The 23,483-nt window shown below is 40.0% G+C and overlaps 1 protein-coding gene across 1 annotated transcript in view; it reads left to right on the top strand.

The window, feature by feature from the left end:
• The window catches only part of Ggh (gamma-glutamyl hydrolase), a 23,746-nt gene extending 8,910 nt beyond the window's left edge, over positions 1–14,836 (top strand). The window contains exons 4-9 of the mRNA XM_021160698.2: positions 1,779–1,863; positions 3,128–3,266; positions 6,120–6,226; positions 6,322–6,412; positions 12,094–12,231; positions 13,831–14,836. Coding sequence (XP_021016357.1) covers positions 1,779–1,863; positions 3,128–3,266; positions 6,120–6,226; positions 6,322–6,412; positions 12,094–12,231; positions 13,831–13,952 — 682 coding nt within the window. The 3' untranslated portion in view covers positions 13,953–14,836. The remainder of the gene's footprint in view (positions 1–1,778; positions 1,864–3,127; positions 3,267–6,119; positions 6,227–6,321; positions 6,413–12,093; positions 12,232–13,830) is intronic.
• The last annotated feature ends 8,647 nt before the right edge of the window (positions 14,837–23,483 follow it).

Below are 23,483 nucleotides of genomic sequence, written 5' to 3' on the forward strand. Positions count from 1 at the left end.
GGGAGGTGGAGAGGTGGGAGGTGGGAGGTGGAGAGGTGGGAGGTGGAGAGGTGGAGGTGGAGGGAATTAGTTCAGTGGGATAATTATGTGTAGAACCTTAATAGAATAATTAATAGAACCGTATGCAGGGATTTCAAACTGAAGATATTTGTAGATGTTGTTTGAAACACGGCTTTTGTGTTAATAGTGTTAACAAAAGCTGCTGTTTACCGGTGTGTTTCTGTTATCAGCACAGCAGATGTTGGTAGTCCCTACATTTGATTGGAAGTAGGGTAGAAAATTATGTGGGAGAACACTACCAGATGAAGTGTGGAGCCTGCCCTAAGGGAGACTGTCTTCTTGGAGAATTAGTCCACTTTTACTGTGTAAAAGAGCTGTAGCATTCCATAGACCAGACTTGGTCAGAGTTGGGTTTTAAAATACTGAGTTAACTGGGGGGAGACCTGTTAATTGGTCCCCTTCAGTCACACATGGCTTTCTGCTGTGACTTTGTGGTAGCTGATTTAGCAGATGAGTGTTTAAACCTTTCCCACTTGACTGTGAGTTTCCTAACAATGGAAACTAGCATTGTCACAGGCTGATACAAAGCTGGATTCATAGAAGAATCAGGGTGTAATTCTTAAATAAACAATAGCCTCTGGCTGGAAAGATACCTCCAGATGCGCTTGCCACACAAGCCTGGTGAGTTGAGTTCCATATCCACATGAGAAGAGAAATCATGTGTGCTTCCTCTCTCTCTCTCTCTCTCTCTCTCTCTCTCTCTCTCTCTCTCTCTCCTTCCCTCCTTCCTTTCCTCCCTGCCTCCCTGTCTCTTACACACATCACAATATATCACATGCAAATTAAAAAAATATATATTCTCAGAATAATATGGCAAAGTCATTTTATATTTTCAGAATTTTAATATGTTAAAAGTCTAACTTTTAAAAGTAGCCAGAGAAGCCAGAATACTTTGAATATCCTTGCTTATTTCAAGATGTGTTAAAGAGCTTATATATTTAACATCATTCCAAAACCCTAATATAAAAACATGGTACATTTTTTCCCCTAAATTTCATCTTTTTGGGGTAGAATAAAGGAGAACCTAATATTTGGGACTCAAAAAAAAAAACTGTCTAGAATAACTCTGTTGATTTTTCAGGATTCCTAATATTGTGTTTCTTACTTAAGAAATATCAAGACTATTATGATATCTTGCAGATATTTAATCCTAGTAGAAATAATTATGATTATTATGTGCTTTTTCATTTTATATATAATTTTGGAGTTAGAATAGCTGTATATTTACAGTTGACTTGGCCTTGCTGATCACCTTAATTCAAAGCCAGCTATACTTGGAGTTTTATCTCTTCATACTCTTTGGTCTTTCTCCTCCCACCCCTTTATACCTTTGGTTTGTTCATGCTATATTTCCTTCAGTGAGCTTATAAAAAATTTTCATTGAAAAAGTTTTAAGATAATATGTGCAAAATTCTTATGTGCAGTAATTCTAGAATTATAAATATTATATATGTATACATGAGTATATATACATATATATACATATATATACATATATATACATATACATTCATATACATATGTATATGTGTATATATATACACACACACATACACACACACACACACACACACACATATATATATATATGTATATATATATATATATATATATAATCTATCTTACTGGTTATATAATAAGGAAAAAGTTCTTTAAGTGAAGAATGTGTATTTACTTGGTGAATGGAGGAAAATACATCTTAATTGATTTTGTTTCAGAGTTCTCCTTCCTGGAGGAGGTGCTAACCTAACAGATTCAGGTTATTCCAGAGTGGCCAAAATATTTTTCAGCAAGGCTATAGAGGTAAATATCTCCTATTTCTCATTACTCCACATGGGTTTGTCTATCTCCATAAGGACAATTCTCTTTTTTCAAGTGTACAGTATTAATTTCTTCATAGTTATTCTAGTATATAGTCAGACACCTGCTCTGCAGGAGTCAGGTGTTTACTCACCGACTGTTTTTTTTGTTTCTTGTGCTTTGGGGATTCTTGGTATGGAGCTCACCCTCATAGCTCAGTAAAGCTGTGCTTCCCTCTGGCCTGTTATACACTCGGCATTGTTCCTATGATACTAAGTCTTCTCCTTTCAGTTCTCCATCCAGCCTCATTCTCTCAGCCGCCCTCTAACACGAGACACAGCTATGGCAGTGAGCTTTTATTCTGAGCCAAATACAACTGAAAGACATGAGTCTTTCATACTCTTCATACTCAACAGAACAAAAGGAAGTATCAAAAACACTTTACCAGGTGGATGAGCACGTCACATGACATATTATGGTAGAGTGGACAGATTACTTATGTGAATTTCAGGTGCTAGTGTACAAAATATTTAGTTTTAGGGTTGCCAGAAGCCAGAAGTTTGCTAAGCTCAGCAATACATTTAAAAAAGTTGCACCAAGTAGTAGTAGCCATGTCCGGTCAGACACAGAGGTTGGTAATAAATGGCTATTAAAACAGGCTGAAGATAGCTCGAGAGAATTCAGGCTCTATCTATAGTATGATGTTACTTCATGGGCACAAAGTTCTAGTCAGTCAGGCCATAGACTCTTCCAGACAGATGTGGCATCTTCAGAACACGTCAGCTCACATACCTTAGGCTTTGTCTGTTTATCATGCACAGTGCCCAGCTACTATACAATGCCTCACCTGGGTCCACCCATAGCGTTTTTGGTCCTTGTTTCTCCCCTGAAATCTTGATAGCAATTTTCATTTATTGTTCCTGGCACTCAGATCTTGTCAGTCTTCCTTAAATGTTTTCTTCAGTAATGACTTTTTTTGGAGATACTTGCTTAATAACTTTTAAGTTAAAATGCATAACTCATGGGCCTTTGGGTCAAGACATAGTGTGCCCACAACTCTCCTTTTTCTATTCCACCTGGGAGTTTTTCTGACTACAGATTAAGTGGTAGCCTGCTGATGATGTCCAGAGAATTCTGAAGAAAACTGTCTTTGTCTTGCTCTGTCTGTCTGTCTGTCTGTCTGTCTGTCTGTCTGTCTGTCTGTCTCTCTCTCTCTCTCTCTCTCTCTTTCTGAATCAACATAATTTTCTCTTTCATTCTCCCAAAGAGCTTTGATAATGGAGACCATTTTCCTGTGTGGGGAACATGCCTTGGATTTGAGGAGCTTTCTGTCCTGGTTAGTGGAGAGAACTTACTAACGAGTACAGACACTAAGTCAGAGAAATTGCCCTTGAACTTCACTGAAGGTAAGAGTAAGCACCAACTCTTTCGAATTATTTTTCAGCAGCATTAGTAAATACTGAATATCAGACAGGAATGGCCATTAGTCTTTGAATTATTGACCAAAACTATGAGCGAGCCCTTTGTCACTCATCTGTGAGGATGGTAGTGTTTGTGATTTTCTTAATATTTGTGTTTCATATGTATTCTAGTGGTCTCAGGATCACATGATAAGAATTTACAAACCAGTGCTGGTTTTGAGTTCTAACTCACTCACTTTGGTCTTGGAGAATCATTCTGTCTTTCTTAGTTTTTCACTATAAAAGTTTCTACCACTGGGAATGCTTTCTGAGAATTAATCACAATGATTTCCAGTTTGTATGTATAGTACTTTAAATACAGATCTTATAAATATCAAGTATTATTGCTATCTTGCCAGTATTTTCTCCCTTCTTCCTTCCTTCCTTCCTTCCTTCCTTCCTTCCTTCCTTCCTTCCTTCCTTTTTTTAAGAGTTATTTATTGTTATATCTAAGTACACTGTAGCTGTATTCAGATGCACTTGGAGAGGGCATCATATCTCATTATGGATGGTTGTGAGCCACCATGTGGTTGCTGGGATTTCAACTCAGGGCCTTTGAAAGAGCAGTCAGTGCTCTTAACCACTGAGCTATCTCTCCAGACCCCGGTATTTTCTCATCGTTGACACATGTTGTTTCTCTCTTGAGTGTTTTACATTACATATTTTTCTGGCACTAAACTCTTGGACCTAATGAGACCTCACAAATTAAAAGGCTTGATGTCAAATGAGACCACTGTATTTGTGTACAACTGAAGGCCAGTCACCCGGTCCCACCAGTGTTCTTGCTACCTGCTGTACCTTTGCAGATACCTATGACATGGCTGTCATGTTTTATAATTCACTACTCAAAACTTTTACTAATCAACTTATGTTGCTCAAAGGCAAAGAAAGACCCCTTGTATTTGCTTACCATCTTGGAGCTTCCATGAGCTTGGGTTCCTAGAGTTTCAGAGATTTTATTGGCATTTCCTTGCAACACATGATTGAGTCATTGATCATTTGGCTGAGTTCAGTCTCCTGTGCCTCTTCCACTTCCTGAGGTTGGGCTGCTTCAAAGTCCTCTAATCACATGATTAGTCTTTCTGGTAATCAGTCCATTCTGAGGTAATGTAAGGGTTAGCAGTGAATCATCTCATTATCATAATACACTTCTATCAGGAAATATCAGTGCCTTAAGCTCTTAGTTGGAAATCTAAAAGAAATTCCATATAAATTCTAGATCATCATAATTAAGTGCTAACAACTATTGATATTCTCATTAACGATTTTGGGAGGGAAGAATAGTGATCAATCATAGTATTCATAGGATATTCCATACTTTCAGAAATCTTGTTTTCTCAGTCACTGAGAAAACCTATGGGAAGTACTTATTTCAGGTCAGACTTTTGAGGTTGCTATATAACAAAAGCCCAGTTTCTACAACAAAGCAGTTATACAAGGTACCCACTGAAGCCGTTAGCCAGACTAGAGGCCTGACTTAGCATCAGAACCTTAAACCTGTCAGGCTTGTGTTTTCATTCCTCTGTTGGTATTCCAGTCTGTGTACCTGACTGCAGCCCCCTTGGCCTCTTCCATTCCCAGAGGCTGGGCTCCTTGAAACCCTCTAATCACATGGATAATCTTTCTGGTACTCAGAACCCATTCTGAGGTGATCCACAAATCAACACTGCACCCTCTGTTTGCAGCATAGAGCTTTTCTTTATCTTAGTTAATGCTCTTTTCTCCTTAGTTGGCATAGTTAACTTTTCTTCAGTTGATTAAACATATTCTTTGTCAGCCTTGTACATGGATATAATATATTCTTACTCAACACCCTCTCTTATTTCTTGTTTCCAACTCTTTCCCATTAATAGCCCTCCTCCCTACATGTGCCTTTCTTCCTTTATGCCTTTTTTATTTTTGTTTTGTGACTCACTAATCTTTAACTAGGTTTCCTTGTGTGACCATGGGTTTTGAAAAGCATTTCACTTTTCTTCTGTTTTCTCATTTTTTACATCCTTTCCTTCTTCCACCATGGTCCTTGAGCTTTAGCAACAGTGGTATAAATGTTCTCTTTAGGTCTGATCATTCAGACGTCTGTCTAATCACTTTGATGAGCCATGGGTCTACATTCATTGTCATTCACTGCAAAGAGAAACTAGTCTAACTAGGAGAGGCTAGCATTTGGGTATAAACACATATTTCGAATGAGGCTTGGCACAAAGTCAGTTTAGCTAAACAATAGTGGTGCTTTCCACGTCAGGGCCCTTCCCATTTTAGGGCCCATGACCATCCCAAAATCCATGTTGGCCCAACCATAGGCATTTCTGTGGAAACATGCTTTACTTACCATTTACTTTGACTAGGTTAATAATGTCTGCTGTTTGACTGGAGGTAAGTGCCATAGTGGGTTTTATTTTCTTCATGCGTTTAAATTATTTCTCTGTCCTTAAATTGTTTTAGGTACTAAATTATGTCTGCTAAATTATTTAGGGATTTCTTGGTGGGTTTCATAGCCCACTGTGTATATTCTCTCATCAGAGAGGAGTTGCTTTATTTCCATAACAATCATGCTGCTGTTATACCAAGGTGCACATCTGGCTTTCTGGAGCATATCTTATTTGCCTCCATGTTAGAGCTGCCTTTGTCTGGCTACAGACACTTGTCTGGAAGCCAGTGGAGACATGCTTTGCCCCCATTCACTCACATTGAATATTGGCTGCTGTTTGGCCAAAGGTAAGTGACTTGGTGGGCTTTATCTTTTATTTATTTATTTCATGTGTTGAAGTCATTTTTTTTTCTGTGCTTAAATTATTCTAGGTGCAAGGAAGAGCAGAATGTTCCAACATTTTCCTACTGAGTTATTGGATTCACTAGCATTAGAAAATCTGACCGCAAATTTTCACAAATGGAGCCTCTCTGTGAAGGTATCACATGACTACTCAATCAGTATCTCCCAGTGAGATGAATCCAATCAGGCTAACTACAGAGTCAAACCCTCTGTTTTGTTTTTGTATTTTAGAATTTTACAGAAAATGAAAAGTTAAAGAAGTTTTTCAATATATTAACAACCAATACAGATGGCAAAACTGAGTTCATTTCATCCATGGAAGGTATGTATAGCTATAGAGCAACTAAGCTTTAATTTTCTCATTTTAATCTTATAGATCCCCTTTCTTGTTAGTGACATCATGTCACTTTGGAGCTCAGAAGTAGGGTTATTTTCGAAGAGAGAAGACACATTCCGTTCACATCCCAAATCAGTGCAGGCTTCCCTGGGTAGTTTTGGGAACCGGGACAATAATGAAGAAAACTGAGAATCAAGGAAGGGTGAGAAAACCACCCATTTCTAGAGTTATCACAGATCAAGTGCCTTGTTTATCTTTTCAGATGTTCTGAAAGATGGATTGATGGAGGAGAACGTCTTTCTAAATCTGTTAGCTAGGTGGCAAGACAATACGCACATTAAAGCCTGAAATGCTGAGGGTATAGGATGCAGCGTTATTGTCAGTCCAGTGCAAGAGAGAAAACCCATATATTGAAAGGACACCAGGGAGCACGGCTGCAGGCTGTACTTGCCTGCAAGGTTAAGCTCAAAAATGCTTGGAATCCTGATGTGGAACTTTGAGAAGAATTGCTTGCCTGACCATGCTAAGGACAGAGGGTGGCGATGGTGGGGTGAGTGAGCCTTGAGCCCTCAGAGTGACAGAATGGTCTAGTGTGGCCTACATTGTCCTGGTTGGGAATGTAGTCAGAGGGCGGGTTGAATGCTTAACCTGTGTTTGCTATATACATGAAAAGGTTTCATGTACATAGTAGCACACATGTGCAGGGCAGAAGCAAGTCAGAATGCTTGTCTAGGAAAGGGCAAGCGTCGTTCTTTCTCTGCTTCAGGATATTTCTTTGGATGACATTTGATGGGATATGAGTGGTTCAGGTCTCAGATAACGTACAAGGAAAGGAGGCAAAGTATCACATGTGTGAATTTGGAGAAACAGCAGCCAGGCCTGCTCAGACTTCTGCTATTAAGAATTATGACATTTAGTAGAATACCATAAGTTACAAAGAAATAAGGAATATTTGAAAATAAATCTCTATGGCTAGGTAGAATGGCACTCACCTTTAATGCCAGCACTCTAGAGGCAGAACCAGGCAGATTGAACTCCTGAGTTCCAGGACAGCCAGGGCTACACAAAGAAACCCTGTCTCAGGGGGCTGGGGGAGCAGAAAAGAGACTCGACAAGGACTACATTTGCTTACTAAAAACGAAAGAAGTTCAAATGACATCTCAGAAGAGAGGTTAATCCTAAGACACACAGAGAGAATGAAGTAGCATAGACGGGAGATAGATCTAGAGGAAACATTCCGAGTCTGTCTTAGGTGGCTGCCCAGAGGTGGGAATCTGGAAGCCAGGGGTAAGGAATTCCAACACCAGACTGGGCTCTGGGAACCAAGGAGGAAGGGGGCAGAGACATTTTTTTTTCAATGTTAAAAGAGATATTTGAGTGGATAAAAGACTTACCTGGAAAGGTAAAGAAAGGCCTTAGAGAAATAAAGGAGAAATTTTGTGATTTTGGGTAAGGGAAGTTTTCAAGACATAAAAAAATATAATTCATAACTGCAAAGACTGAGGAATTTGGCTGAATTTGTAAGTTATATTAAAAAAGAGAGAGGGAGGAGAGAAAATATATATATTTATAATGCATATAGCTGCAAAATAGTCCATGTTTATCTCAGAAGAAGTAATAAGGTTTAAATAACAGCCTTTATATTAATAAAGATTTAAATAATAGCTTTTTATAAGAAGCTAGGATCTCTGACTAGATGCCTTGGAGAGTGAACACCAGTGTGTTGTCCACACATGGCGGATTGAGGGAATTTGTCAATGTGATCACTCACTAGTGGAATGCACTGGAAGCCCAGGAAGGAATCCACTTTACATCAGGACTGACAGGGTTAAGACCAAGGACGACAAGCACCACCCAGGTTGTTGAGCGCTGGCACATTCAGGCAGTTCAGTCACAGTGAGAGTGCCTTGTGGCGCTTTGCCTTTTCTCGGTGAAGCTGAATGATTTCCAGTCCTGTTAACCAGCAGTCCCAATATTTAAACATTCCCTAGCAAAGCTGCATGTGGTGGCACACACCCTTATTTTAACACTTGGGAGGCTGGGACTAGTTAGGCCAGAGCTACATAGTAAGACGGTCACAAAATCCAAAACAAGATAAAACAAAAGTAATACCAATAAAACCACTTTAATGAACCTAGCTAGAAATGTACATATAATTATGCCTGTTAGCAAACAGAGAGGTTGTTAAAAGCAAGCCAAGTACCTCACAATACAAGGAGTGAATCATATAACAGAATACTATGCAGTTATTCAAATCACTGCATGTACCTGTGTTCCTCATTCTGAATGGACTTTGAAAAACAATTTTGAGTTACAAAACAACAAAAAGAAGTATAATGAAATATATCCCACATTTTGTTTGTGTTTTGAGATAACTTCCCTCCGTGGTGGAAGCCTAGAAAGTCATTATCCACGGCTGGCCTCCAGCCTGTAGCAGTCTTCCAGTTTCAGCTGGTCAAGCTCCAATCACAGTTGTGTGTCAGTGTTTCCTCCTACATAGTTACACATAGTTTTCCTTTCTACGATCTTACAAAATGATGCAAAGACAACACACACTCTCTCTTGATGGTAACTTGAAGGAAACATTAAGGGGATGAACAATTTATTACGGTAGTTACTGTCCAGAAAAGGAGATTTGCCAGTATCAGTCACACTTGATGTTTCAGTGTTTGTGGTGCATAATAAGGAACCATATTGTTTTTACATTTATTCAAGTAAATGATTCACCCAGGACCCCCAAGAGATGTCATTTTATAGACATTGTGTTCTGTCCCTCAGAACATCCATGACTGGATGACTGTAAACTTAGATGGGACCATCTAGGAGCAAAGGCTGATGGAGGAGGCGGAGCTGGAAACAGGAAGGGACCCAGAGACAGAAGATACTTTCTCTGCTTTCTCAGGTAGACTCTTGGATTTGATGAAGCTGCAGAGAGCACCCTGAGAGGACAGAGGCCTAGCGAGGAGTAAACCATAATAAGGTGGGGATAGTGATTGGTATTTGGAGATTGTGACTTAGTCCATTTTATGTTGCTGTAACTGAGTCTCTGAAACCAAATCATCCCAAAATAAAGATTAATCTAAGTGTTCTGGAGGTTGGTGGGTCCTTGAACATAGTGTTAACATCTGGTAAGGACCTTCTGGCTATATGTAGCACCACTGAGTGTCATATGGCAAAGCAGAAAGAGATGCTCGGTCAGTTTTCCTTCTTACATGGACACTGATACTGGCATGGTCTCATCCTTCCAACCTCTTTTAATCTGAATTCCTAAGGTTAGACTTCCGTGTACCATTAACATGATTTAGGAATTAACTTTCCGACCTCCAAATCTGAGGGCCACTCCTAAACCATAGCACATTGATCAAGTTAGTGAGGTAGAAAGAAATATATGCAGGAAATTCTGAGAAGTGCTGATCTGCCCAGGGTGAAAGTGGAGTTATCTTTGTACCCAGTGGCTAGAGTCACCACCTTCGAAACACCCTGCAGTAGAACCCTGCAATCCATGTTCGCTTCCCTGCCTCATTATCTACTTCTAAAACCTTAACACTAATTCTTTCATCCCAGGTCTAACTTGTGTATGCTTTCTTCTCCCTACCCAGCCCCCTGCTAACTGTCCATAAGTCAACTTCCAGCTACACATGGAATCTCACAGAGAAACCAATCTGATTGTTCTGCCCAAACAAAACTCAGTAGCTCTTCACTATGGGAGGGCAAAGCTAGATTTACCTGATCATTGTAATCTGTGCTCTCTGCTGCTTTCCCTGCAGAATGTTCCTTTGAGATGTGTGCATTCCATTGGTGCCCTCCACAGACCAGTGCTTGTCACCTCTCTTTCTTTCCTCCCATGTTTCTCATGTCCTCTGGTGAGCTCTCCACTACATTGAAAGACTCAAGCTAGATGTCTCATCTTTGAGAAGCCTTCATCTTTCTTTGTATGTTTGCATCATGTTCCTTGGGGATGCTGCTTTTTGCTTGAATTTGTTCAAACTCCAACTTTCTCTCTCAACTGGAGCGTATTGAGGGCTGGCGTTTTTCTTACTTTCCTTTTTATAGGGCTTTGGGGAAAGTAGAGGTAATGAATGAATGACTACTTAAGCAATAGTGTTGGGTTGGAAGATTTCGGTTCTTTGTTGTTTATTTCTGACTATGTTATCATGTAAAAATTTTAGAGCCTGAAAATTTTATACATATATATATATATACATATACATATATACAGACATATATTCACACATTTACATGTATATATACACACATATACATATATATATTCACAAACATACACACACATAGACATACATATATACAGACAGATATACATGTTAGGAGCATATGTAATATATGTGCACTAGGGACCCTTGATGCTCTACTCCTTGTGTATTTGCTTTTCACTCTTGATGATCTTGTTCTAACCCAGTGGTTGAGGTTGTAATTTCTACAGTTGTAAAGAAATGCCATTGATCTTTTAAGAAGAGTTTTCTAAAGAGTAAGCCTTACTTGTTTCTGAACATCAGCATCGGCTTGTCTGTGTGTGTGTCTGATTATCAAATAAATCCTCATTTAGACATTTTTATCCTCAGCCATGCTTTTGCCTGTGGGCCGTCCCAGGCTGCAGAAAGACAATGCTACAACCTGAGAGGGAGAGGGAGGCAGAGGGAGGCGAGGAGCTCTGTGTCTGGAGCTGCTGGCTGGTAGAAGAAGACTGGGATGAAGTGCCGGCTTTCTGGCAAGCTGCTGTTACAGTGGAACAGCTAGTGAGTGGGGCGTGAGAAGACAGTCCTTCCCCCTGTGCTCTCCAAGGGCTTTCTAGGAGCATTCATGGTCTCCAGTCTAAAACGTTGAGGGTGGGAGTGCTTTCTATTAAGATGAGGAGAGACACATGTGAATAAAAACAGACTTGTTCATTTTCAGAGACATACATATCCACTTTTCTAAAACATTGTGTAGCTTTTATAGCATGTGAGAAAAATAAGGGACTAATATATCAAACTTTCTAAGTTCTAACCAGTCAGCAAGCAAATGATCATTCTTTTATATAAGCTTCTCCCAAACTGAGTTATTTTTTCCATCTAATCCTAGAGATTAAATAATTTATCTAGCAAGGGTACAAATGTTTTTTAAAGCATTAGCATTTATTTTAGCAATTATTATTCTAAAGTCACAAATCATTCATTCCATCAGCTGAGATCTAGATGATTAGTTTTCATTTTTTCTAAGTCTTCATGGGAGGAAACTTGTATGAAGAGAGATAAAATACAGATATAGAAATGTGTGTCATCAACTTAGTGTGTCCTTAGGCCTGAAGATATAAGTCAGTGGAAGAATGTTTACTTAGCATGGGTGCGTTCCTAGTTTGATTCACAGACAAGAGAAACTATTCACTTGGCTGTTGACTGGAATGTATCCCCAGCCCAGACTTTACTCTGATTTCCTGGAAGTGTAGCTCCCATTCAATTTTTAGGAGTGTATATGTGGGTGAGATACACTATTGGGTATTTTAATGCTGACTGTGAGCCGTCCTTTCTGTGAGAGAATATTTACAACCTTTACATTTTCCAATTTGGATGAGTTGAAACATGTTTTTATGTCTCATGCATGGCATGAAACAATGGACAGTATCATCATAAGACATTCGTTTTGTTTAATGGTGCACGCTCTCCACCCAGGATTTAAATATCCAGTGTATGCTGTCCAGTGGCATCCTGAGAAAGCACCGTTTGAGTGGAAGGAACTGGACGGTATTTCTCATGCACCAAATGCTGTGAAGACTTCATTCTACTTAGCAGAATTTTTAGTTTCTGAAGGTAATATATGGGCATATAATTAATTCATCACTCCATTATAACTTTTGAGGGAAAGTGCATACCCTTGCCTTAGCTTCTGTATACTTTTTTTATTCTATGAATGTTCTTTAAGGTCTTTAGATTTAACTGAAAAGTACTAAGTAATGGTACATCCTTGAAATTGAGATAGTAGCTATTCAAGAAAAATCAGAGCAATTATTTAATAGAGTCATCTGTGATCCAGTGGGCTGATTTTTTGAGCAATAATTTAAAGAATGTGTAGTTTCTAGTCAAGTATGGTGGCACATGCCTTTAATTCCAGCACTCAGAAGGTTGAGGCAGGCAGATCTATACGAGTTTGAGACCAGCCTGGTCTATGAAGAGAGTCCAGGACAGCCAGGGCTATTTCAAAGAGAAACCTGGTCTTGGAAAAAAAAATTGGATGTGGAATTGTTTCTTCTTTCTCCTTGAGTACTTTCAATTTTGATTTTCAGGAACAATGATGTAATTATAACAACCTCTGAGTATTATAGTTTTCCAAGACAATGATATAAATTGAATTATATTCTATCTCAGTGTGTTATGATTATTTGTCTTCAGCATTGGGATACTAGGGAAAAGTTACTAACTTTTGTCTGATTGCTGCTGACAACACAGATTTCCATGCTATTTATTATTGTGGTTGAACAGAGAGTTTGAGTGTATTTATATCTTAGTTGAGGGAGCTGGGTAAGAGCAGTAGAGGCAACGTGCAAGGGACAGAGCAGCATCATTTAGGTGAGCTGTGGCTAATTGAAGACATGATGAGCCTAGTGTTTATCTTAGCTCCAGCTTTCCCTGTGTTTTTGTCTACCCTCTTGCTCATATTAGGAAGCCACCATCATCCTATCTGTTTCATTTGTGTTTGAAATTATTAATAGTTGAATGGAGGAATTCCTGAAAAAAAATCTAAATAAGTTTTAAACAGCAAATCCATCCCGTGTGCAATGCTGGTCCTGAGCAGCATTTCCCTGTGGGTGGGGTGAGTAACTGCAGTGGGCAGAAGAGCCTTTGCTGCAGCTTTCATTTTGTGGTGGTAGTTGGGTCTGTGTGTGCCAACATTCCCAATCAAAACACCAGAGGCCTTACTTTGACTTGTTTTCAAAAGTTAGCTCTCACCATGTACAGACTTCTCATTGGCTTTCTGGATTGACTAATCCTGCCTTGTTTCCTTCACTGGCATTCACTTTAGTTTCTCTGCCCCTTTAACTCATTCACTATCTCAGTGAAGGTGTACTATGGAGATAGTCCACCATTTAAGTCTGCATGTCTGCTAGGCTGTGTTTCTCCTGTGATGGGTCAGTGTCCCATCTCTACTTTCATCGCAGGCCTGTAACAAGTTTTGTGCACATTTAGCCTTATAATGAATTATACTGAATTAGGGGTGAATTAGCTATAGTAACAGTAGCAACTGTGCTCACATTGGCACTGCTATATTAGAGAGGAGATTCTTTGAGGCATTTCCCTCCTTGCCCATGCTTCCCCAATGAGTAATTCTGATCTCAGGAAGAACTATTATAAAGCAGTCTCATGAGCTCTTGTCCACCATTCTTTACAAATGAATATTGTTTTCTCTTGCAGCTCGGAAAAACAATCACCACTTTGAGAACGAAGTTAAGGAGACTGCATCCTTGATTTACAAGTTCTATCCAATTTATACTGGAAATATTTCTTCATTTCAGCAATCTTATATGTTTGACTGAAATTCTTCAATATGGTAACACAGCAACTTTGAACAATTCTGTGATTGAATTGCTAACACAGCTCAGGGCAGTATGAGAAAGCCACACAGATATCTTTGCTGTGTGCCTGGTTCTGATTCATGGCTTAATACATGATTGCTTTTATCAGATTTGATAACCTGATAATGAAAAATATAAAAAATCAGAGCGTTTTTCATGAAAATGCCTTCTTATGTCTGAAGATTCTAAAATACAAGTTTTTGAAAATATACTTTGTCTGTGATTATTGGCTCAAGGAGGAAAAGCTATCCCAAATCTACCCAAATTAATTTTGCAAAAGTCTGTTTGAGTTATACCTCCAGGTACCTATTATGTCTTCATTTGGGTGTCAGGAGTATGTGTGCATGTGTGTGTGTTTATAAAGTTATGTAAATGTTTTTCTTTTGGCTTTGTTTATGTTCATGATTAATATACTGAAATCAAAGTCTGTTTTATTTCACTTTTATCTGCCACATGTAACTAGACTTTCAAGAAATTCCAGTGACTTCTCATAAAATGAGCATTTTCCCTATGTAAATTAATTGAAAAACATGTATACACTTATTTCTGGTTGTTTGCTTGACTTCCTGTGGCCCCTTCCCATCCTATATACTTCCTCAAAAGTCTGGAGCAGAGCTGTTCCTTGGGACCTGTAAGCAGCGAGATTTTTTTTCCTTCCAGGTTTGTTTTGTTTTTTTAATTTAGTTATGTTGCTGATTGTTGGAATCCACTGACATGGGTGCTTGAAATTGACCTTGGGCCCTCTGTCTGCAAGAGCACTTCATGTTCTTGACTGCCAATCCATTGCTTCAGCCCCAGAAATAGAGTATTTGGTCTGTGTCTAATAAATTGTGCTTATAACTGGTTCTCCACTGTTTTTGAAGATAATATACGGGAGATGGAATGATTTTATGAGCAAAAATGTAAGAATAGTGATGTGAATGTACTGTAAGAAACCATACTCTCTGGGCAGTAAGGACAGAGCACAGGAATCAAAATGGATTACAGTCTTGGACAGCTGAGACAGAGCTGCGTGTAGCTCTCTTTTGTAGCTGCGTGGCAAATTTGCTCTCTTCACTGAATATTGTTAAAAATCCCATTCCCAGCCAAGTTCATGTCTCTTGCCACTAGAAGAGAGACATTTATGACTCAGCACTGGGGTACTCTTCAGCAGGGTGGATCAGAACTTCATAGATCTCTTTGTCTTAGCAAATCCCTAGTAGCCTCTAACTACTGCCTTTTGTTTGCTCCAAAACTGGTTTGTTGATGGTGACTAAAAAAAATGTGTGAACATTTGAATGGTCGTTTTTCTGGTCATGTTAAATTTGCTAGTTTTCAACTGTGTGTGTGTGTGTGTGTGTTTAAACCTTTACATTAGAATCTGTTCATCTCAAGAATAGGATCTCTTTCAAAATTACCTTACTACAACACAAAAAGGACAGGCAAGGCCTTGACAGTATGTGTGAAGAGCAGGCTGTCTTACGAGATCAGGTGTTCTTCCATCAGGAGAACACGAGGCAGGACTTTGGTTAGAAGAGCTTGATGCTACTGCAAACTGCCCCAGCACATCATCAGAGGGCAGCTTCAGTACCGTAGGCTGTACTACATGCAGGAGTGGGCCTCCTTCATGGTCTGATGTGAAGCGAAGGCTTGCCATAGTGTTGATAGCTCAGGCAATTGCTGGGGCACACTGAGCCTGTATCCAGTGATGAGCTGGTTCAAACTCCTTGCTCTTTAGTCTACTGGCCCTGTACAGGTTGTTGATGCTTCTTGTGTCTCCCACCATTGTTACTGCTCAATGACTCCATGTCCCAGGAATCGTGAAAGACAGAGTTTCTGCTACTGCTGTTCTGAGGGGGAGACAGTTATGTTTCATATTGTTGTTCCTTCTTTTCCTGGGGCACAGGCACTCACTCTTGGTAGCTTTTTGGAGACAAGCTCAAGAACAGATAGAGAGATCTGTGTTCTGATGACTGCCACACTCATCCCCTTGGACCTTTGCTCTAGCCACTCATCTGTTAGAGGACCAGAACTTCTGCCCTCGCCTATACCAGGGCTACTTCCAACCTCTGTGTCCCTCCCTTATTTTGGAGGTAGGTAACATTTCAAAAGTGTTCAGATATCCTTAGCCATTAGGGAAATGAAATAAAAACAACATTGAGATTTCAGCTTAACCAAGCCAGACACAAAGGACACGAATGCTGATGAGGATGTAGGAAAAGGGGCATCCTTGTTTACTGTTGGTGAGATGGAAAACTGGTGAGCTACCAAAGAAAACAGTGCCGAAGGTCCTCAAGAGTTACATATCGAACTGCAACTTAACGCAGCTCTATTATTCTTAGGCATGACCCCAGAAGGACTCTTATCTGCTACTGTAGATACATAGGAAAAATCCATATTCATTGCTGCTATATTTACAATAACTAGAAAATGGAAACAACTTAGAAGTCAATGAATGGATAATAAAAATGTTGCACATAAACACAATGGAGTTTTTATTCAGCTATGAAGAAAAATGAATTTTTCAGGTCAGTGCTTAGAACCGGAAAAGTCACTCTGAGTGAGGCTACCCAGATTCAGGAAGACAAATGCTTTGTGTTTTCATATATGGATCCTAGTATTTAATCTTTAGATATGTGTGTTTAACTTGGAGTGTCCATAGAAGCCAAGAAGCTAGAAAGGCGCTGTTTATGGCAAGCAATGTGGGAGGATCCTGAAGGGGTAGGGTAGAAGAGTACACGCAGAATGAAGGAGGAAAGGGGGAGAGAGCTGAGGGGTAGGCGGATGGAAGTGGGTAGGGTTGAAGGTATGGGGCGGGGAGGAATAGCTAAAATGGTTTTTTAAAGTCTTATGAAAACCTATTTCAAAAGCTTCTTTGGTGGGGAGAGAGAGAGAGAGAGAGAGAGGAGAGAGAGAGGAGAGGGAGGGAGTTACTCTACTCTATATACGAGATAGTATTTCTCCCATAAGCTCTAGGTTTCCAAACAAGAAGCCCAGTGCAGGTGTGGACTACCGCTTGTCAAGTCTTTCCCAGGCATTCCAGAGGCTCCTGAACCACACAATCTATTGCTGTTGGTCTTGGTTTACCACCCACACTTGGTGGTATGCACATATTGTTAAAGATACTGCACATTTTGCTCATAATGTAGGGACTCCTGAGAGCCATAGAAAATAAAAACTGAATATAGCCACATTGACTAATCAGTGTCCTTGAGCATACATAGAATTGACCACCTCTCCCCTGTAACCCCACTCCTAGCTTAGCAAACATTTCCAGAGACCTTAAAGGAAGGACAGAAAGGCTGTCATAGTTTAGTCTTTGCCAAAATGCTTATGTAAGACCTTGCTACATTCCCCAAGTGTTCCTCTCTCCTACCACATCTATACCATCTTTAGAATACCACTTCAATGTTTTAAAATTGTTGCATGTAATTAAAAACAAACAAACAAACCATAGTTCTTCTGGGCCAGGCTCCCCCAGGCTCCCCCAGGCCTGTTTGCTTGTTCCTCCGGCTATGCTCCAATTGCTAAGCTGCACTGGTCTCATTCAGTTCTACGAAGCCATCACTGTCGCCTGTACTCTGAATCCCACAACGCTGGGAGCTGCTGTGCATGCGCACTGGCTAAATGCCCTGGTTGCCCACTTTCTCCTTCTGCCCACCTTAGCCACAGATGGAAAACACCAGACAGCCTTAATATTTTAAAACTAGCAAGATAACTCAATGGCTGGAAGAATATCCTGTCCTATCCTCCTTGGCCTCAGCCCAGGGCAGAAGCTACAAATTAGGTTCGCGGAGACCTACAGGTCTGCCACTCCCTCTTTTCCACCACCTGCTCTGCCTATTCCATCTCGTGCCCTTCTCTTCTTCCTGGGACCTGGAAGCCCCATCCTTTCCTCTTCGCCCAGTGATTAGCTTCCACTCTCTTTATTGACACAATCAAGAGCCAATTAGGGAATCAACACCTTTCTCTACATAAAATAACCAATAAAGTTAGGTTACTGTGTATGGGAGACAGAAGTAAAAGTCATATTAAAAGCCTAGTTTTACTGTATTGATTGCTTGGTTTCTTTACAAGCAATAGTTTGTCTGAGCTTATGCATGTACATTAAAGTTGTTTTCCCAAGGAAGCCTAGACATCTTGTCTCTATGTTCAGAATTTCACAATACTAAAATAGGACATGGAGAAATCAAGCTGATATTGATCTGGAAGCTTCCTTCCTGCCTGGTTAGTTTTCAGAGTACCAGAGGTGCGATACAGACTGTTGGGGAAAAATGTTACGAATCATCTTACATAGTTCTGAATCCTGCAAGCTATAGTAATGACTGGCTGGACAAGATATGCCCATGGGTACAATAGTGGCATGAATGTCAATAGGGATGGCCTGCTCCACAGGAGGAAACTCATGCTTAGTACTGTAACACTGGTCAAGACCTGTGCCTGGAAATACCATAGGTCTTAAAGGAGAACCTACCATTAGTCAGCTAAATGGGAATAATATCACACTGCCTCTTAAAGATGTACATTTACCCATAGATTTGTGTTGTTCTCATTCGTCATATGAGAAGCTTCTTTTTTACTATGGATGGCATGTATATACAGACTCCAAACTGGCCAGAGTACAGAGCGAATATCTCTGTAGTACTCAGCATAAATGGGATCTTTATATCACACACCCTCAGGGCTCAGGGAACATGGAACAGGGGTAAAAAGACTTTAAGAGTCAGATGTGGGGAGCACTAGGGTGAAACAGTGACTTTTGGGCATGACAGGATTGTCACACTGATGGGCTAATGGCAGCTGTGGTTGCCCACTAAAGAGCTGCAACAAGACCAAGGCAGTCAACATTTCACCTGGTTTGGGGGAGGGGCACATGCCTCTTGTCCTACTGCTTTGTCAAAGTGATACAGCCTAGAGTAATATGAAAAGGGAGTCTCAACTGAGGGATTGCTCAGATCAGATTGAAATATATATATATGCATATATATGCATATATATGCATATATATATGTGAAATTCTCAAAGATAAGTTTTAAGTATATTAAAATCAATTATTGAATTAGAAAGAAAAAAAGAATGACTGGAAAAGGAAAAAGGAAGAAGAAAAGTCTTTTGCTCCTAAAGCAGCAGCTTTGTGACTGTGTTATTCAGACTTGTATCAGTCTTATTGAAATTATTTTATACTAAAGTGTTTATTTCACATATAATTTTCACAGTGACAGTAGGTTCACATATCTTGTAGGGATGCATGAGAAACACTAGATGTCAGGAGAGAACCAGCCTTTCTGGTGTTTAACCAGTTATAGATTTGAGAAAACTGCTCGAAGTCAAGCTACTCTATAATTTTGATTTTTTTTAAACTATGTATAAATATACAAACATAGGCTTGCATCTAATACGGGAAGCTTTCCCATCTTATCTGTGAGGAAGCTCTGACTCAGTAAAAGTGAGAAACAAAACAATTTCAAACATTTGTAAAGGGATCTGTCTTTTACACACACGAATGTGTATATAAAATTGAATTTTTACCTGGAAGGAGTGGTCCACGTCTGTAACCCTAGCATTCAGGAGGCAGAAGCAGAAAGATTGCCACAATTGCAGTGTTAGCTTTGTCTATACAGTGATTTCTAAGCCAACCAGGCTATTTCAAAACAACCACAGAAGCAAACAAAACCCAAAAATATTCTTTTCCTTTCCCCCTCTAAGTGTCTCAGAATTGTTTTCCTAGGTAGCACACGCCACCTCTTTCTATTCAATATGCTCCTGGGGATGTGGAAGCCTAGAGAGATGGCCTAAAATCCAAAGGGAAATACCCCTTCCTCTCTAATAAAAACATAGGAGTGACGCTTTACGCAAACATGGGCACTTGTTGGTATTGTTTCCCACCAAGGGTAAACCTTGTGATCAGAATATGCCAAAGAGCATGTCTTAGTTTCCCCGAGATTGCGTCATACGGCTTATTGTTTTGTTTTCCTGGTGGGCTTGTTCCCTGTGAATAAAATTGGAAGGAATTTAGACTCCCATTTCTCTGGCATTTGTAATAATTTTCATCAACTTCAATTAATTTAGAGCCAGCCTGTTTCATAATTAATCTGAACTTTAGAAAGGGCACTGTTACTGTAAACACCTTCTGCTGTCGCTAACTCAAGCTGATCTCTTCAGAAAGCTGTTAAGGAAGAAACCCAGGAAGATTAGAAAAGCTCAAAATGGAAGAGAAAATAGGTTGTTTCAGTGAGCAGTGGGAGCGTGTAATTCCCACTAGTGACACCTAAACAGTACTTGCTTATGTACCCACATTTGCTCGGAGTTACGGTGAACTGTTCACAGACTACAGGTGACAGTTCTCTCTTACTCAGGTCACATCTTGCAGCTTCCTTGAGGGCAGAAGAAGACAGGGTAGTATAGATCATGTCCCATTTCAACTCTTTCTAACCAAAGCCTTACCCTTAAAACTTTATACCCTGAGGACTTTTGCTTCTGTAAAACTGACCTACAAGTTTTAAAACCCTTGTTCTGATTGATTTTTTTTTTCCTAGTCAAGAAAACTAACCCACAACCAATCCCCTTCAAAGGTCCCAATGAAACGAAAGTTCCATTCCTCCAAAGTTTACCTTGGGAAACCATTGAGTTTGTTGGCTAATTTACAGAGCATAGGTGAAAGGTCATAGACAGGAACGCAGGTAAACCCAAAGCAGCCACCCTGGAAAATCTGCACCTAGCAGAGGTGATTGCTGAGTCAATGGAGTCTTCTTCCCCTAGTCTTCCCTTCTCAAGACTCAAAGGCTATATACAGCCAGTGCAGAGTTACTACATGCACAAGTAAAGTGGACATTTCTGGTCACTTTAACAACTCAATTGTGTCATGTGATGTTTTTCTGGAAGCTGTCTTGTGAGAGGGCATGTGATGTTTAGAAAGAATATAAATGGAACCCCACAAACAATGATAGGATGCTCTTGCATTGCTATGTCTTTGCTGGTCTTCCTTGGTCTGCACTTCATATAGAGAAATGTGTGAAAGAAGTTCTGGTTGTATTCCTGCTGATTCTGGCTGCTTTTGCTGACTCGTGCCAATTGGGCAGAGCCTTGCTGTTTCTGCTGGATCATGTTGCAGCAACTGAATCTTGTTTGGTGTTTGCTTTTGAAGTGGACTGCTGGTATCTGGACAACAAGGAGTGGAATCACCCCAAGGAAATACTTCTAAACAGGTCCACAACACCTCTTTCCTATTAACTCCCCCCACCCACCTCTGGTTGGTGGGTTAAAATAGAGATTCAAGCATTTAAGAACCCTAAATAAAGTAAGTTTTGAAAAATCTAAACCTGCACACAAGGTTAGCAAGAATGGCTGCATAGTCTGCTGAGGATCTCTTAAAAGACCCTGTCCACCCCTTCTTCTAGCAGGGACTGTCAGTCAGCAAGTCTAGCTGTGATGATATTTTGCAAGCAGACCCAGCTGGTCTTACAAAGATGGCAGTCATTTGGCTCAGAGCACAGTGCTGTACAAACCCAAAGAGATGCTTTTACTGGATTTGATAATCTGAGAAAAGAAATAAACTTTCTATCAAGCTAAACAGGAGGATAAAAGTTTTAATCTTGGATCAGTATAGCAATTTGACTTTTCCCACAGAAGAACCTGTTATTTCTTCTTCGATTTTGTAAAGTAAGTTGAAGTGAGGAGGATCATTTGCAATTTTTCTTCTGTACTCAAAGGAATTTAAATTGCTCTTTACCAGTCTTTATGCAAGGCAAAAGGAGATTATGCAAATCTGTCAGTATAATTAAAGATGACAATTGACCCCAATTTTGAGTGAAAGTAGTTGCATAAAACACATTTTGAATCATTTTAGGAAAAACTTTAGAACAATACCAATACAATAATGATGATTAAAAAAAGTAGCAGAAGATGGCCTAGTTGGCCATCATTGGGAAGAGAGGCCCCTAGGTCTTGCAAACTTTATATGCCCCAGTACAGGGGAATGCCAGGGCCAAGAAGTGGGAGTGGATGGGTAGCGGAGCAGGGCAGGGAGAGGGTATAGGGAACTTTTGGAATAACATTTGAAATGTAAAGAAAGAAAATATCTAATAAAATAAAATAAAATAATAATAAAAAGAAATACAAGAGAAAAAAAATGAATCGAAAGGATCCTTTAATCACTTCCCCTTGACACGCTTGCACACACTTGTGCACAAAATTTATGCCCAGTGTCTTTCACTTTTAGTGGATCAAAAATATCATGTTTTGGTGTTGCCACACTGCCAGCCTAGCAATTCCTTGGAATGACAAGATGCTTGAGCTACTGAACTGAGCAGGCTGGGATTGGTCAGTATAGAACCTGGAGTGGTTCAGCCAGGGCAGGGATTCCCTTTTACACAGTCCAACATTGAGGAGTGAGATGGATCCAAGTTAAAGCACACACATACAATAAAAATTCAAGTACAAAGAAGGACCAGTAAAATTAAGTGCCACGCACACTCCAGTGAAATCTTCTTGTCAGGCTGAGAAGCCTGGGAGCACTCATGAGGCATAAAGTTTCAAAAGGAACTCACCTCCTGGAGCTTTGGCGTTCTTATTAACCCATATACTCACACCCTATCCCCAAGTTAGTCTAGTGTATGGATCCACATGCTCTCTTTTAGTATTATTTTATTATAAGTGTCTTTTAAGATTGAATTCTGACATAGCTAAAGCCTCCCACCAGTGTTCCAATGTTCCAGAAGCTGACGAGCTTGGAATCCAGTAAGAATGCAGTAAGGTCTTCTCAGCAAAATCTTGCTAGTGTATGCAATGGTGTCAGCATTTGGAGGCTGATTATGGGATGGATCCCCAGGTATAGCAGTCTCTAGATGATCCATCTTTTCGTCTCAGCTCCAAACTGTGTCTCTGCAACTCCTTCCATGGGTGTTTTGTTCCCAATTCTAAGAAGGGGCAAAGTGTCTCTTGTGAGGCTATGCCGGGGCCTAGTAAACACAGAAGTGGATGCTCACAGTCAGCTATTGGATGGATCACAGGGTCCCCAATGGAGGAGCTAGAGAAAGTACCCAAGGAGCTAAAGGGATCTGCAACCCTATAGGTGGAATAACAATATGAATTAACCAGTACCCCCTGGAGCTTGTGTCTCTAGCTGCATATGTATCAGAAGATGGCCTAGTCAGTCAGCAGTGGAAAGAGAGGCCCATTGGTCTTGCAAACTTTATATGCCTCAGTACACGGGAACACCAGGGCCAAGAAGTGGGAGTTGGGGGGGTAGAGGAGTGGGAGGGGGAGGGTATGGGGGACTTTTGGGATAGCATTGGAAATGTAAATGAAGAAAATACCTAATAAATAATAATGATGATAATAATAATAATAATAATAATAATAACAACCATTTATTTTGAAAAGAAAAAAAAAAGAATGCAGTAAGGAAGTTACCTATTCGGTAACTAATTAAGCATTACAAAAGACAGAGCCAGCAGCTCAGGGCTGGTCTGCAGTGTTTACTAGGTTTACTAGTGTTTACTAGTGTTTACTAGT

This window comes from Mus caroli, chromosome 4, assembly GCF_900094665.2.
Source record: "Mus caroli chromosome 4, CAROLI_EIJ_v1.1, whole genome shotgun sequence".
Classification (NCBI taxonomy): Eukaryota; Metazoa; Chordata; class Mammalia; order Rodentia; family Muridae; genus Mus; species Mus caroli.